Genomic DNA, 17,760 nt, shown 5'->3' with positions numbered 1-17,760 from the left:
GAGAGACCGAAGGGGGGCCTCTGTGCCAGCTAGAAATAGATAATCGAGCTCTAGGCAATGAAAATATGTCATAATGCCCCAAACCAGGGAGGGCTGAACGGAGCCGAGTTTTAAGTCTCATTCAAAGTTGTCATAGCCTTTAATGTACCCTTTTGGGCCTGGCTGATGCAAAAAATGAATGAGACATGGTTCTAGTTCTTCAGTTATCAACCAGCATTTTTTAAGTCAGTATAATTTTTTTTTGAGTACCTAACTCTATTCTTTATGCAATTGACCACTAGTGGCAATTGACCGCATTTCTTTTTCTCTGTGAGTCTCATTGAGTCAGAGACGATGCCATTCTCTGATATTGACCCTGAGAATGTGTCTCCTCCTTTTAATGCCATGTATTAAAAAAAAATTAGAAGAAATGGAACATAGGAGATTACACTGTATTTCCAGAAAGGTAATGGAAAATTACTCAGCATTTCAGAACCCTCAGTGTCATTGGCTTTGACTGCATAACAGTAACTTAACATGGCTGGCATACCAGTTTCTGAAAGAAGAAATCTGAATTTGTTCTGTAGCACAGGTATTGTCCATATGCGTAGGCCCATGCTTGGGATATGATTTATTGTTTGGGCCCCTCTGACAAGCAAAGACTGAACGAATGCCTTACGTGGATCGAGAGGTTGACAGACGATTGCAATTTTTATGTGTGTGTGCTCGGTCTCTAGAGGGCTAGTTTGGATATCAGTGAAAAGGTTGAATCCAGACGGTCTCCATCTTCCCCCATGTGAGAAAAATCACACCAATGAGCCCCTTGGATATTATATTTCTCAGAGGATAAGAACAGGAAAGCTTTCTGAATGACTTTGCCTGGCATTAGAACCTGATACTTCAAAGTTCATTTTTGCCATCATCGTCACTGTCTGGGCATCAGGTTCAAATACAGCTTGGACTGATTTCATTGGTTTAACTGATTAGATTTTAAAAAAGACTTTGTCCTCAGCAGACCCTGTTTTTTAACATTAAATTTGTTTTTTTTTTTCTCCCCTCTTGATTAGGGTAAAATTCTCAACAGAAAAGGATGCTGTCCTATTTGCACCGAAAGTAAGTTTAGTTTATTCCTTTGGAAATTGCTATTAATATTTCTTTCACACTTTATAATTCAACAAGAAAAATGATGGTGTAGGGTTTTGCATATTTTGTGTCTCTCAGTATGGGATGGGATCACCCCACTTTCCTCCAGACACTTTAAGTCAATTGAAACCCTCTCACAGAAGCACAAAATTGAGATGTTTCCATTAGAATTTGTTGCTAATAGAAATTTAGAAGTTAAATGGTCTGATGAGGTTTTAAGAAGAACCAGATAACTTAATATGCATTTTAACTACTAGCATCTGCAGTCATAGCAGTTAAGGTGATGTCCAGTAAAACCAACAATATACATAAGCTGGGAGGGATTTTCCTTCTATCATTATGAAGCCAAACAGCTACATTTCCTCCTCCCCACCCCTCATCTGCACACTTAACCATTTCACCTGCTCACATCCAGTGTTACTGTTGGCAAAGTGAAACGAGGTCTTTCGACTGGCAATGGTTTGTCATCCTGCTATTTTTAAACTGAGTTTTGAAGGTTCTCTCTAACATGGCTTACTCTGAAAGCTGGCTGAGACTGCACTGCTAATCACTCGGAGCATAGCAACAAGTTCAATGTTATCCCCACATGTTGACATATGACTGACAAATTGTCATTTTCATCCTTTTCAAATTCATATGGTTTTGAGACAGCTGATATTTTATTTATTTATTTAATAAGCTTCATGTGTACAGCTTTATAATTTGACATCAGTGTACACTACGAAGTAATCACCACAAGCCTAATTACCATCCATCACCATAGAGTTGACTTTCTTCATCCATTTCACACACACACCCTCCCCCATCCGCTTCCCCTCTGGCAACCATGAATCTGTTCTCTGTATCTCTGAGTTTGTTTTGTTTATTTGTTTGTTGTAGATGACACCTATGAGTGAAATCATGTGGTATTTATCTTTCTTCATCTGACTTATATTGCTTAGCAGAATACTCCATCCATGTTGTTACAAATGCAAGATTTTGTTCTTTTTTATGGCTACGTAATATTCCATTGTATAAATATACCACATCTTTATCCGTTCACATATCAGTAGACACTTCGGTTGTTTTCATATCTTGGTTATTGTAAATAATACTGCAATGAATATTGAAGTGCATGTATCTTTCCAAATTAGTGTTTTTGTATTTTTCAGTTAAATACCCAGAAGTAGAAGAGCTGAATCATATGGTAGAATTTTTTGAAGAATCTGTATACTATTTTCCATGCTGGTTGCACCAGTTTACATTCCTGCCAACAGTGGATGAGGGTTCCCTTTTCTGCATACCCTTCCTAACACTTCTTATTTCTTGTCTTTTTGATAATAGCCATTCTAACAGGTGTGAGGTGATACCTCATTGTGGTTTTGATTTTCATTTCCATAATCATTAGTGATGTTGAGCATCTTTTCATGTGCCTGCTGGCCATCTGGATGTCTTCTTTGGAGAAATGTGTATTCGAAGCCTTTGCCCATTTTTAAAATTGGGTTGTTTGGTTTTTGTTGTTGAGTTGTACGAGTTCCTTATATATTTTGGATATTAAGCCTTTATCAGATGTATGGTATACAAATATCTTCTCTCATTCGGTATGTTGTCTTTTCATTTTGAAGATGGTTTCCTTTGTTATGCAGAAGCTTTTTAGCTTGATGTAGTCCCACTTGTTTATTTTTGCTTCTGTTTTCCTTGCTTTGGAGTCAGATTCACAAAGATGTCACTCAGACTGATGTCAAGGACCATATTGCTTATGTTTTCTTCTAGGAATTTTGTGGTTTTGGGTCTTACAGTCAAGTCTTTAAATCCATTTAAGTTAACTTTTGTGTATAGTGAAATATAGTGGTGTAGTTTCATTCTTTTGCATGTGGCTGTTCAGTTTTCCACAATCATTTGTTGAAGAGACTGTCCTTTTTCCATTGTATGTTCTTGGCTCCTTTATCATACATGAATTGTCCATATATGTGTGGGTTTATTTCTGGGCTCTCAGTTCTGTTCCATTAATCTGTATTCTGTTTTTGTACCAAAAAATATGATTACTAGAGCTTTATAGTATGGTTTCAAATCAGGGAGTGTGATACCTCCAGTTTTGTTTTTCCTTCTCGAGATTGCTTGGGCTATTTGGAGTCTTTTGTGGTTCCATACAAATTTTAGTATTATGTGTTCTAGTTCTGTGAAAAATGTTATTCGTATTTTGACAGGGATTGTATTGAATCTGTAGATTGCTTTAGGGAGTATGGACATTTTAACAATATTAATTCTTCTAATGTATGAGCATGAAATATCTTTCCATTTATTTGTGTCTTCAGTTTCTTTCGTCAGTGTCATATCGTTCAATGCATAGGTCTTTCACTTCCTTGGTTACACTTATTTCTCAATATTTTATTCTTTTTGATACAATTATAAGTGAAAATTTTTTAAAGATTTTCTTTGTGATGTTTTGTTATCAGCCATAGATTTCTGTATATTGATTTTATACTCTGCAATTTTACTAGTTTTTATTAGTTCTAATTGTTTTTTGGTGGATTTTTTTAGGATATATATATATATACACACACATATATAAATATATATATATACATATATAATACCATTTTATATATATGTATATATATATATGTATATATAAATGGTATTATATCATCTGCAAGTAACAACAGTTTTTCTTCTTCCTTTCTGATTTGGACGACTTTTCTTTCTTTTACTGACCTAATTGCTTTGGGTAGTACTTCCAATACTCTGTGGTGAGAGGGGGCATTCTCATCTGGTTTCTGATCTTAGAAGAAAAACTTTTAGATTTTCATGGTTGAGTATGATGTTAGCTGTAGGATTGTTATATATGTCTTAATGTTGAGGTATGTTCCCTCTACATACACTTTGTCGAGAGTTTTTACCGTATATGGACGTTGAATTTTGTCAAATGCTTTTCCTACATCTATTGAGATTATATTATTTTTATCCTTAATTTTGTTAATGTGGGGTATCCCTTTGATTGATTTGTAGTTGTTGAACCACCCTTGAATCCCTGGAATAAACCCTACTTGATTGTGGTATGTGATCCTTTTAATGTATTGTTGCATTCTATTTGCTGGTGTTTTGCTGAAGATTTTTGCATCTATGTTTATCAAGGGTATTGACCTGTAATTTTCTTTTTGTGGTGTCCTTATCTGGTTTTGGTATCAGGGTAATGCTAGCCATAATGTGTTTAAAATCTTTTCCTCATCTTCATTTTTTTGGGAAAAGTTTGAGGACTAGGTATTAAATTTTTGACTGTTTGGTAGAATTCACTAGTGAAGCTGTCTGGTCCCACAATTTTATTTGTTGGGAGGTTTTCAATTATTGTTTCAATTTCCTTATTAATAATCCATCTATTCAGATTTTCTGTTTCTTCGTGATTCAGTGTTAGAAGACTGCATCTTTCTAGGAATTTATATATTTCTTCCGGGATGTCTAAGGGCTCGTTGGCATATAATTGATCTTAGTAGTGTCTTATCACCTTTTTATTTCCCTGAGATCAATTGTTACTTCTCCACTTTCCTTTATGATTTTATTTCTTTGAGTCCCCTTTCTTTTTTTCTTGGCTAGTTTAGCTAAAGTTTTGTCAATTTTGTTTGTCTTTGCAAAGATCAAGCTCTTAATTTCATTGATCATTTTTGTTGCATTTTTTGTCTTGATTTCATTTATTTCCACTGTGATTTTTTTAAATGTTTTTTTTTTATTATATTATGTTAGTCACCATATAGTACATCCCCGGTTTCTGATGTAAAGCTCGATGATTCGATGATTCATTACTTGCGTATAACACCTAGAGCACCATGCAATACGTGCCCTCCTTACTACCCATCACCGGCCTAGCCCATTCCCCCACCCCCTCCCCTCTGAGGCCCTCAGTTTGTTTCTCATAGTCCATAGTCTCTCATGCTTCATTCCCCCTTCTGATTACCCCCCCTTTCTTTATCCCTTTCTTCCCCTACCGATCTTCCTAGTTCTTATGTTCCATAGATGAGAAAAACCATATGATAATTGTCTTTCTCTGCTTGACTTATTTCACTTAGCATTATTTCCTCCAGTGCCATCCATGTTGCAGCAAATGTTGAGAATTCGTTCTTTCTGATAGCTGAGTAATATTCCATTGTATATATGGACCACAACTTCTTAATCCAGTCATCTGTTGAAGGGCATCTCGGATCCTTCCGTGATTTAGCTATTGTGGACAATGCTGCTATGAACATTGCGGTGCATATGGCCCTTCTCTTCACTACGTCTGTATCTTTGGGGTAAATACCCAGTAGTGCAATGGCTGGATCATAGGGTAGCTCCATTTTTAACTTTTTAAGGGACCTCCACACTGTTTTCTAGATCCACTGTGATCTTTGTTCCTTCCTTCCTTCTACTAATTTTGTGCTTTGTTCATCCTTATTATTATTATTTTTTAGTTCCTTTAAGGGTAAAGTTAGATTGTTTATTTGAGATTTTTTTTTTTGTTCTTGAGGTCTGTTTGCTGTGAACTTCCCTCTTAGAACCACTTTTGCTGCATTCTATAGATTTTGGTATGCTGCATTTCTGTTTTCATTTGTGTCTAGTTATTTTTGGATTTTTCCTTTGATTTCTTTGATGACCCATTGGTTGTTTAGTAGCATGTTGTTTAGTCTTCATGTTCTTGTATTTCCCTTTTTTTTTTCTTATAATTAATTTCTACTTCCATACCATTGTGGTTGGAAAAGATGCTTGATATGATTTCAGTTTTCTTGAATTTATTGGGACTTTTGTGGCCCAACATGTGATCTATCCTGGAGAATGTTCCATGTGCACTTGAGGAGAATGTGTATTCTGCTAGTTTGGGATGGTATGTTCTGCATGTATCTATTAAGTCCATCTGGTCTAATGTGTTGTTCAAGGCTAATGTTTCCTTATGGATTTTTTTGTCAGAATGATCTATCCATTGATGAAAATGGGATATTAAGGTCTTCTGCTATTATTGTATTACTTTCAATTTCTCCCTTTAGTTCTGTTAATATTTGCTTTATGTATTTTGGTGCTCCTATGTTGGGTGCATATATATTAATAAATCATTTAATATAAATAAACATAACATTAACATAAAAATGTTACATCTTTTCTCTGGATTGACACTTTTATCCTTATGTAATGGTCTTCTTTGCCTTTTATCATAGTCGTTGTTTTAAAGTCTATTTTGGGGACACCTGGGTGGCTCAGTCAGTTAAGCATCCAACTCTTGATTTTGGTTCAGGTCATGATCTCAGGGTCGTGGCATCGAGCCCCATGTGGGGCTCTGCACTTGGTGCGGAGTCTGCTTGTCCCTTCCCCTCTGCTTCTCCCCCACCACTCATATGTGCACTCTTTCTTAAATAAATAAATACAATCTTTAAAAAAAATAAAGTCTATTTTGTCTGATATGAGTATAGCTATTCCAGCTTTTTTTTTCATTTCCATTTGCATGGGATATCTTTTTCTATTCCTGCTCTTTCAGTCTGTGTGTGTCCTTAATTCTGAAGTGAATTTCTTATAATCTCTTCTAGGCAGATAGTTTTCTTAAGTGTTTCATCAAAAGAGGAGTATTAGTAATGTCATTATCAAATTAGTTCCATTGTATAAGCAGGATTAACAAAGCCATTAAATTTATTAGAAAGTATTTTAGGAACTAGTTAGCCTTAGAGAAGTGGGCTTTGATGATGGTTGAAAGCAGCTTTCACATAGAAACAAGTTTTTTCATTCCACGTGTTTAAAATCATATAGCTAAAAGTTATCCTGGCTTTCATTTTTTGGACAATAGATACATATGTAAGATATAATAAAAATATTTATTTTATATATATATATATATCTATCTCACTAATTTTAAAATTATTTATTAAATAATTAGACATTATACATTGGATAAAAATGTTGGTTGAATTAATGAAAATTAAACAGTAGATTTAACCAAATAATTTTTCTTTAGAGAGAATCCTGTACATAAAATAACTCAAAGGAAGCCAACCAAGTATGACTTAATAGAGCCTAGCAGTTAGTGCAGGAAGAATTACCCATGATTGACACTCCAGTTGATTTCAAACGGTATATAAATTGTTATATTTAATCATCCTCCCAGAGACTCTCTGAGGAACCTTTGTTTATGGATGGTTTGGAGGCTACCTCCAGCTTCATTTCTTTCTGGATGAGCAGAGTAGAGTTTAAACTGATGAAGTTCTCCTATATATCCATGTCAGTGAAGATGTTTGCATTTCTCTAAAGAGTATTTCTTTACTGAAGCAGGCACAGAGTTCAAAGGAACTCCTAAGATTTTCTAGCTAACTTTTTCAATTTGCTTGAGCATAGATAGCTTACATCACCTGCTAATCAGCGTGCTGTCAGGCAGGATCACTGCTTATCAGTCTAATAAGAACATGACCAGTCTTGTGCAGAAACAGCCCCAATCTTGAATTATCTGACTTTATGTTATAAGAATGGAGGTGATGATTATTGAGATACTTGAGAGAAAAGTTACATTTCATTATTAGTCTCTCCACTATGAGCTAGCCTTTTCATATCTAGAATAATGGTGGCTAATCAGAAAAAAAGAAAAGAAAGAAAAAAGTAGGATGGGCATGACAATCAAAGCAAGTTTTTAATCAGCCATATTAACTATTGTATTTGTAAAACATGGGAATGAGCCTGACTTCTGTCACTAAGAGAGGCAGTTGGCAAGGGAGAAAATCATCCAGCTGTTAGGGTACCAGGGAGACCATTGACTCTGTGCACCTGCATCCAGCAGGTCAGTGTGCGAAGAGCCCAGGCATGTGGTTCTTGGTCCAATCTACATGATATCATCAGATGGCTATTTCTCAATTTCCTTTGGTGTTCTTTCCATCTGTTTACTCTCTCTTGCTCTCCAACAGTTCTTCCATCAATGCTGTAAAACACATTCTATTGGCAAGGCTTATTTATTCAGATTGAATTAAGAGATGGGATGAATTCCAATTTTTTTAAGCAATGCCCAGATTTTCCTAACACATCAGGTAGACTTATTCTGATGTCCTTTAGCTATGGCCTAAAGATCTCCTATTTTGAAATTCCTTTGGCATTATATCCAGAATCCAGAACAAACCCTTGGGCTCATTTTTTCCTACTCTGTCAATTACAAAAGCTCTTCTGACATATGGGTTTCTAGAGCAGACCGATGAAGGCTGAAGTACAAACTAAGGCTAGTGTTTTCTAAAACCAGAAAGTGACTGATTTCTATCTTATTCAAACAAAATCACACACACCCAACACACCCCATTAGTTGCGGCAGAGTTTTCAACCTCGGTTTTATAGTTTGACTAGATAATTCTTTGTTGTGGGCTACGTCCTGCATATTGTATGATGTTTGGCGGCATCTCTGATCTCCACCAACTAGAGGCCAGTAGCACTTCTCTCCCAGAGATTATGGCAATCAGCAGTGTCTCCAGACATTGCCAAATGTCTCCTGGGGTGATTTACACCCCTCTCCCCAGGACAAGTGGTTGAGAACCTTTGATACTCCTAACAGGGGTAACAGCATGTGTGAATGCAGAAATAAACACCTGTGGTACTAGTAGCAGTAATTTACTCTCAACACACAGTAGATGAAATAGGAGCCCAAAGCTGGTATAAAAAATGGCAGACCAGAAGCCTTTGGATGTAATTGAATGTGTTTATATTTTCATTGCTTAGCCCTACAAAAAATGATAAAGGCATAATTAACCTTGATTGATTAAAATTTACCACCTTTGCCTTAGTTGCTAGGAAGCTAGCTATAACTTTGTAGCCCACCTCTAATGGCAGGCAGTTGTTGAGTAATAAGCTTATTCCTGACTTCACCTTATGTGTCTACCCTTATGTGGTTTGAACCATTTAGTATGTATGTCTGAAAGCTACTCCCAATGCTTTTTGGAAGGAGGCAAGAATAAATACTTAGACACATATATAGTTTCATACACAGATGAAAAGGATTGATTATACAGCTTCAAATACTCTAAAACTTACCTTGATTATCTGTTGTTGTTAAATGAATGTCACATTATTCCCAGCAGAGGTGACGTTGGATTTTCTGTTTCTAAAATTCCACAGAATTACTGCCTTGTCAACTAGGTTAGTCTGTCCTGGTAGCGTGTGGGGCTCTTGCAGACCTCTGAAAAGAACAGCAAAGAGGAAACTTGAAGTAAATGTGTAGAATGTTTCTAGAGGCCTCCCTTTGCTATAGTCAGTGATAGTGGTCATTCACAATTCAGTAGGTAAAAAGCAACAGCTGAGGCTCAAACTTGTTGTACTTCCCCGGTAGTACCGTCTTCGTGGGGTTGATCTGAAAGGGCAGTTATGAGTCTATCAAAATCAACAAAAATAAAAGGTCATGTTAAAATCAGACCTGAAGGAAGAATGAAAAGCATTGTTGTCTTTTAATAACATGGACGTTCTCTCTTTCTCCTTGTCCAAATGAAAAGAATTAAATTTGGTTTGGGTGATTTATTTAAAATAAAATATTTGAAGTAAGCTAAACAAACTTTATAAAGCCTTCACGCAAATGCTGTTTCTTGCCAAAGTAAGAGCTATAGCCTAGAGCGGCTCCCAGTCTGCCTGGGCTGGGTGGCACAGGACTGTGAGTTGGGTGCCAAGAAGGCCACTGTCTGTTGTGCATGTAGCACTTGGTTTAAGTAAAATGTTATCTTACTGTGAATTGGCAAGCAGTAGGTGAAATCTTGACCGAACCATCCAGCAGAGAGACCTGAATCAGATAAATTCTGTGCTGGCAGAATCTCTGTTTTCAGACATGGAAATAATACTTAGTGGCAAAGTTTTCACTGATAAGAGAGGTGTGTGTGTGTGTGTGTGTGTGTGTGTGTATGTACAGCGGGAGAGAGGGAAGGAGAGACAAAGACAGAGAAACATTGACTATGAGAGAGAATTCGATCTCTTCGCCATGTACAAGACCAGAGGCAGCGAAAGGCAGCCGGATGTGGATGCCCAAACCCAGACCCCCCTAGGTTCATTAAGCTGTGCCTGTAGCTACACTAGCCCTAACCATCCGAGTCCCAACTCAAAACAAAAGTTCACGGTTACATAACACAGAGGCGGGTAGGGTATACTGAGCACAGATGTGCATTTAATTGAAATAACCTCAGCTACACGTCCCACAACTAACAGGAAATATCCGATTTCAGCAACTCAGGGTGCAAGGAGGCTCACAGTTGCCAGGTGACTTTTTAAACCCCCCCAGGGTTAGTTTCCAGCTGTGCACAGTGTTGGTGTGCCTGCTCCCCGGAAGGACCCCTCTGTCTGCTGCGTGCACCCATCAAGGGTGCTGTGGAATTGCCCTGGCTGGTTTGGGCACATCTTACTTAACTCCCCGGGCATGCCTACAGGTATCTCCAATTAAAGAGTGGTGGGGAGGAGGGGGAATACAACAGCAATTTAACAAAACTGTGACCTCGGGGCCCACTTTATGAGAAATCTCCACTGACAGAGGTTCTGCAAATTAGTAATTCTGTGTTTGAGCAAGGTTTCTGGCCTTCGAGACTGTAAGCAACTCCAGGTCCCTTAACACCAAGCGTCTGTCCTTAACTCAGGAAAGCAAGGAAATTTGAAACCAGAGCTCAAGATGCTTGTAGAATAAGAATTTGTGGTGTTGACTTTAGCCCTGCCAAGGAGGTGTTAAGCTAAGTGGCCACTGAAGTTTCTGCTTGAGCATCTGGAGGTGGGTTTGTCACTGCTCCCAAGGCCCAACCAGCTGACAGAGGTGGCAAATAAAACCCAACTGTGTCATGTGTGGTGGCTAGGAAATCCCACCCCAGCAGGAGCAGCATTGAAGGGGTGTGAGGACACCAGTCTGTTTTCTGTTTTATATACTGTTCTGTTCTAAGGGGTACTGTTACTTTAAATTTTCTGTCTGTGGGTTGGTGCAATGCTGAAAGAGGAGCCTGAGGTTATTAGGGGTCATCTTTTTTTTTTTTTTTTAAGATTTATTTATTTATTTATTTATTAGACAGAGAGAGACAGCCAGCAAGAGAGGGAACACAAACAGGGGGAGTGGGAGAGGAAGAAGCAGGCTACCAGTGGAGGAGCCTGATGTGGAGCTCAATCCTGGAACGCCAGGATCATGCCCTGAGCCAAAGGCAGATGCTTAACGACTGTGCCACCCAGGCACCCCAGGGGTCATCTTTTATCCACCACCTCTTGTGGTTCCTACAGAGCATTAGTAGTCCTTAAGTTCTGACTATTTAGTTAGCAATCCTCCCCTCCTCCTCCTCCTCGTCATCAAATAATAATAATGGCCAGAAATACAACAGCAGTAGCAACAGCAGCAGCTAGTATTTATTTAGCGTCTGCTGTGTCTAAGCACTGTCGTGGGCTATCTCAAATGATCTTATTTATTTGATCCTCGTGTCCATCTCAGAGCCCAATAATGTTATGAGCTCCATTTTACGGCTGAGGAACTGAGGCTTAGTGGTTAAGAAGAATGCCTGAGGTAAGTGTGGAGCCTGAGTCCCTACAGTGAAATCTGGCCCCAGGGCCCGGCGGAAGGTCAACCAATGACTTCTTTGTCATTTGGGACAATTTAACAACCAGCTGCAGTTAGGAAGGGAAGAGAAGCTCCAAAGGGCAAATGGTAGGGATTAGAGATTGGAGAAGGATGTTAGGAGGAGTTTCCAATTTCAGGGCATTTCCCTCCACCCCCACCCTGGAAGAAATGCCTGCTCAAATGTCCAGGCTTTCGTCCACCTGGTGACACCTCTCCCTCTGCTCAGGTGCAGAGCAGTGGTAGTTGGTATGCTCTGTGCTCACTGACAAATCAAACTGCCTTGGTTTTCCATGTCCGCTCATTTTTCTAGATTTTTCCCCCTTCTGGCAACTTAGATATTTTCAGTGCTAAGGTGAAGACCTCTCCAGATTTTCTTACTTACAATATTAAAATACGTATAGTTGTAAACTTGAAATAACTGTAGAATTTCCACCAGGAGTAAGGAAGAAGAGCAGAGTTGCTCTGTCACTCAGACTCATCACCATTTCAGCATCATGGGATTGTATAAATGAATGAACTTTAATTTTGAGGTCAGCCCTTTCATTTCTCAGGTGAGGAAACTGAGGCTCCTGGTAGTATTGACTGGAAGAGCTGGATGAGAACCTGCTCTTCTATTTTTTTTAACCTTCTAGTCCGGTGTTTGTTCTAACACATCATATGGCCTCCCTGGATCTTTGCTCGGGAAAGTATTCTTAATATAAATGCACCATTATTAAATCATTCAATTAAAAGTTACTTTCTTGCCTAATTTTGAAAGAATATGTCCTGAACAGAAAGAGATATATAAATTCATTACTAGCCATCTGGTACATTTAGTCAAGGCTGCCATCTTGAATTTCAAGAAAGAGGCATATACCTAGTTTTGACTGAAAAAACTGGTGACCAAACCCCTTAGCAACAGTACGTCTAAAATACGGTAAAGTGACCAGACAATACAGACCCTGAAACCAATATTACACTTTATAGAAAATACTGTATAATAAGTTACACATTACTGTATGCAAAACTGAGGAAGAATTATTCTTCTCTGGAGGTCATGTCTACTATGAACAAAATAAGAACAACAAAAATTGTTACTTCTGTTGCCACTAAAATTGTTCCTATTGCCAGCAAAGATTTATGAATATAAGTACGTGTCAGTCCATGTTGTGATAAACATTCTCCATGTATCCTGACATTTAATCCTCACAATGATCCATGAAGTAGAAGCTCCATTTTACAAATGAGAGATCTGAGGGTCTGAGGAATTAAATAGGGTGAGGGCAGCTGATACCCTGTTCCATGAGACTCCAAAGCCAACACTTTGAAGAACTATTATTCTCCATTGACTACATTTTTCTTTGTTTCAGAAGCTTGCCTCCAAACATGTATGAAGTTTGCCAATTTTTCTCTCTGCACGACTAGAGAGCCATTGTATTTGCTCACCTTTTAAAAACTTATCTACATTTATGAGGTCACTTAACCTCCCATCCCTTGAGTTACAGTTCTTGAGGTCTAGCCTTCCCTGGGACTTTGGAGAAATGACTCACTAGCTGCACTGTGTATTTCCCTTTGATGTGAAGTTTTAATTTATGAGCACTATCATTCTTTCTTCTTATCACAGTCCCTTCTTGTTAGTACTCCCCGCCCCCAGCCACCGTTCCACTCCTCTGCTCTGCCCTTCCACATCTGTCCTTAGAACACATATCTCTTCTCCTTTTGTTTTTCACCTTTTCATCCTGTGAGCTCATGGCTCTGCCTCCACAGCACCCCTTCTGTAGTTCCTCTTTCATTCTGATTTTGATTTCTGATTTCTGAGGACCTTTATATGACGTCTTGACAAGATGCGGATATGGTAGATCTCAGCTTCTAATTTTTTTGGAGACCACGTTCTTATTCCAAAGTACTGCATTTGAGTTTTAGTAACAGTTGCTACCTCCGATTCTCCTAATTGTCAGGGTTGGGAGTTGGATGGAGAAATGACTGGCTGTTTCCAGCCTCTATCTGTTGACTGAATTCTGGCACCCCCTTATCCCAGCTGCACAGGTTTGGGGCCTTAATGTTATTTCTCATGCTCTTGGCATTTCTCTCCCATGTTGCTAATCAGTCATCAAGTCTGCTTGATTGTCTCTTTGTATTGTTTTTCTAATAAGTAAGTTCCTTCCCATTTCCATGGCAGCCAGAGCTTCATCCTCTTGCCTGCAACTGACCTTGGCCTTTTCTCCTTCAGCCCTTCCTGCATGCCACTGGCCTTCGCAAGAACTTCCACCGGCTGCCTTCACTGTCTCTTGCAGTTTCTCAAAGTCTGTTTTATAAAATGCTGGTGCTGAGAAGAGTAATGAATAATATTTTCAAAACATGGCTCTGTGATTAAATACATGCGGGAAATGCTGGGTCAAATAAACTCAAATATGCTTCTTTGCTGCAGAATTTGCAGAGCCCTTGATATGCCAATGTGCAGGGTAAACTTTCAGGAGGGTGATGGAGTATGGAGTACCTCCCGAACTAATTTGAGCTGCAGAGATTTTTTTATTTCTACTTATTTTGGCAAAGCAACAGGCAGGATTGATGTTTCATAGGAAACACATTAAGGAATGTTGGTTCTTTGGAATACATTTAAACTTCTCAGGCTGGCAATAAATCTCAGGCCAATTTATTTGGACAGTTTGGGTGTCTCACATCCCCTGAAGTAACTCCCCATTCTGGTCCAATCGGTCTCCTGCTCTTGTGCAAGCTGCCACATGACTTGATTAACATTCTTCTTTTGGCCTAGAAGGCTTACTCGATGCTAGCCCCAAATCTGCATTTATATGTCTTTTATAGATGGACTCAACTCACACTGTCTTTTCAACAAATCTATGTTTTATGTGTATGTTACAGTCTTATTCAACCCTACTTTAGCCAGCAGTGGATGTCTGTTTGCTGAATTCATATAACAGAATTATAAAACTGATAATAACTACTCTCTGAGCGTCTGTTACATTCTCAGCACTTTTGTAATGTGTCTTTATCTTTATAACCAACCTGCAAGGTAATTGTTCTTAGACCCATGTTACAGGTGAATAGACTGAGGGGATATAGGTAGTGCATGATTTTGTAGTCACTAAGTGGCAAGACTAGGATTCAAACCCGTGGCTTTCTTCAAAGCAACATACTTAATGTTTGCAAAGCTCTAAAGTGACTTTAAAGCTGGAAGCTAGGTTAACTTAGAGATGTGAGGCCTACCTCTTCAGCTCAGGTGCACAGTTCTCTTAAGTGATAAATAAGAATTTCTAGTTTATAGACAGCAGACATGTTAAGGTCAGAGCTTGGATGGCAAGAGTGGCAAAAATGCATCTTCTATAACACATTTGGTGAGTCTCCCGTATCCTGGAAGGTGCTCCAGAGGAAATGGATAAAAAGCTGGTACAGACCCTGAATTTAGGAGCTTACAGTGAAGTTGGGGAGATGAAATATAAACATACCAAATAAGAGAACCGTATAATATAGTTTTCAGTTAACTTCTAGATAGTGTTCTTAAATGGAAGGTGATGGATTCCTTGATCAGTCTTGGGACAGAGTGGCCATGAACCTCTGCGTTTGAGTGGATGCACTCATGTGCATTTGGAAGGAAGAGTGTCTACACATTTCTCCAGATTCCCCAAGAGCTCTGTGATCCCATCTAGATAACAACAGCTGTGTAGGACACTGTGGTACAGGGTATCAGTGGAAGCATTGAGTGAAAATGAGGAAGACACTGGCCTCAGAGCTTCAGATTTCAATGGTGTTGGTCGTGACCTCTCCTTTTTCATTCATAATTTTAATAGACTGGGTTGAACTCGGTCTTTACTGCTTTTGGCTGCATGACCGTGGGCAACATGGCCACCTCTCCGAACTCATTGCTGCGAAACCAGGGTAATGAAATAGAGTGTGCAGAGAAGTAGTGAGGATTAAAAGAGATAGTGAAAATGTGGAAAGCATCTGGCATGGTGCCTGGCATAAAGTAGTTACTTTAAACAACTCTCCTGGGCTATTGCTAAGTTTATTAGTTTCCTATTGCTGCTGTAGCAAATTACCACAAACTTAGTGGCTTTAAAACAACATGTATTGTTCTGAAGTTCTGAAGTCTGAAATGGTTCTGAATGGGCCCAAATCAAGGGATCAGCAGGGCTGCCATTCTTCTGGAGGCTCCGGGGAGAATCTGTATTCATTTTTTTGTTTTGTTTTGTGTTCCACCTTTTTCAGCACCTAGAGGCCACCCTCATTTTTTTGGCTTGAGGCCCCATTCTGTCTTCAAAGCCAGCAATGGCAAGTGGGGTCCACCTCACGCTGTATCACTGTGACACTCATTTTCCTGCCTTTCTCTTTCATTTACGAGGGACCCCTGTGATGTCGTTCGTGCTGCCTGGATTATTCAGAATAATCTCCCCATCTCCAGGTCAGCTAATTAGCAACCTTAATTTTGTCTGCAGGCTTAATTCCTTTTTTCTGAGAACATTAATTAATTATCCAACTAGTTAACTGGTTAAATAAAATCCTGTTGATAACCTGCTGCATGCTAGTCATTAGCTATCTATTTTAGTGAGTTCAGTGTGGCAGTTTTTTTTCTACTAAAATGTATTCTTTAATTAATTAACCCATTCATTCAACAAATATTTATGGATACCTAATATGTATTATATCAGGCATTGCTGTGAGTAATGCAAAGGTGAGTACATGTAATATGTATGTATATACCTCCAATTTACAAGGCACAGTGCCAGGCACTGAGAACAAAGTTTACATATAAGGAGTTTAAAGCCTGGTTTAGGAGTTAAGGATACATTCTAACTATAAGTTAGGGAAGAAATTGATAAGCCTGCAATGGGTTCGGTGATATTTTTAACCCTCAAACTGAAAAACATCATGTGTCTATAGGGTAGAGCATTTGAAATAAAGACTGTCCCAGATAATCTGAGCTATGTGGTCAGTTTTGCTTTTGGGGTTTTGAGGAAAGAGAAACGTCTTTGGCTAAGGTGTTGGGGAGTTGGCATTTGAACCAGGATGTGAAGGATCCATGTACTGGGAACTGTGATGTGTGGGACAGGTGCATTGCCCCCTCCCCCCAACCCAGGAGCAAAGGTGAGAGGTAAGGCAGCACTGGGCTCAGTTGGGGAGGTCCTAGGAAGTCAGTCATGACTTTGGGGTTAGATTTATTTTAGATTAGATCTTGACGGTAGAGGCTACTTTCTTTGCTCTTCTGTTTGGAGTTGGTGAGTATATGGAAAATATTGAAAAGAAATTTACATTCTTAATGGTATCCCTACTCAACTTTTTAAAAAGATATATGTTAGTTTCACATGCCTACTCAACTTTTTTTCAAATGGGTTTTTCATATGTAGATTTGTAAGTCTATCTGGTGAATTATAGATTGGTGGAAAGAGACCCACTACCTCCTTTCTGTCCCCGCCCCCCCCACCAATTCACACAGTAAAGTTAGATTAAGTTTTTACTTAAGAAGAAAAAGAGGCAAAATCTCCTAGGAATCCAGGTGCCACTTAGTGGAGCATCTCTTGGCACTCAGGTCCCACTGGGCAACAGCTGTCAGGGACACCTCTGCGTGTGGCCAGAGCCTCCTGCGTGGAGAAGTTCAGTCCCCGCTGGGGCACTCATGGCCTTTTTATGTCAGAGGCTGACATCATGTTCAGGAGCAGCATAAGGGCTTGTGTTAAGGGCAATGTGTCTAATCCCAGCCTTTCCTGGTTCTTGACTCAAACTTGGCACAACATCGTGAATCTTACCCACCTGGGGTTCCCTGCATGACCCCATGACCCAAAGTCCCACAGGACCTGTTTCCCTGCAATTTCTGTTGAGAAAAATTGAAAGCCATGTTTTTTATTTGATAGACTTTCTCGTGGTTAGAACATTTCTGGACATGTGCTGATCTGTGTAGTTCTGTGGTACCATAAGTAGGAGAGACCGTCCTCTTTGGAGAAGTAAAAGACTGAGGATGAAAGTCATTTCCTATATTTTCAAAGTGATTTTAGTGACGGGGAAAATCTTATGACATGTTAAGAGGAAATAAAATTTCATGTACAGGATAATCTTAACTATGTTAAAAAACACACACGCACATATACACGTGCACACACACACACACACACACACACACACACACA

At 39.0% G+C, this 17,760-nt stretch overlaps 1 protein-coding gene across 3 annotated transcripts in view; it reads left to right on the top strand.

Annotated features, from left to right (window-relative positions):
* Positions 1-17,760, top strand: part of BMPER (BMP binding endothelial regulator) — a 240,243-nt gene that overhangs the window by 140,276 nt on the left and 82,207 nt on the right. For all 3 annotated transcript variants that reach the window (XM_045792879.2, XM_045792881.2, XM_045792880.2), the window contains exon 11: positions 1,047-1,092. In XM_045792879.2, coding sequence (XP_045648835.1) covers positions 1,047-1,092 — 46 coding nt within the window. The remainder of the gene's footprint in view (positions 1-1,046; positions 1,093-17,760) is intronic.

Source organism: Ursus americanus, chromosome 3, assembly GCF_024610735.1.
Source record: "Ursus americanus isolate L20-20 chromosome 3, mUrsAme1.1.p, whole genome shotgun sequence".
Lineage (NCBI taxonomy): Eukaryota > Metazoa > Chordata > Mammalia > Carnivora > Ursidae > Ursus > Ursus americanus.
The sequence above is the reverse complement of the archived record's forward strand: the minus strand, read 5'-3'. Positions and strand labels throughout refer to the sequence as shown.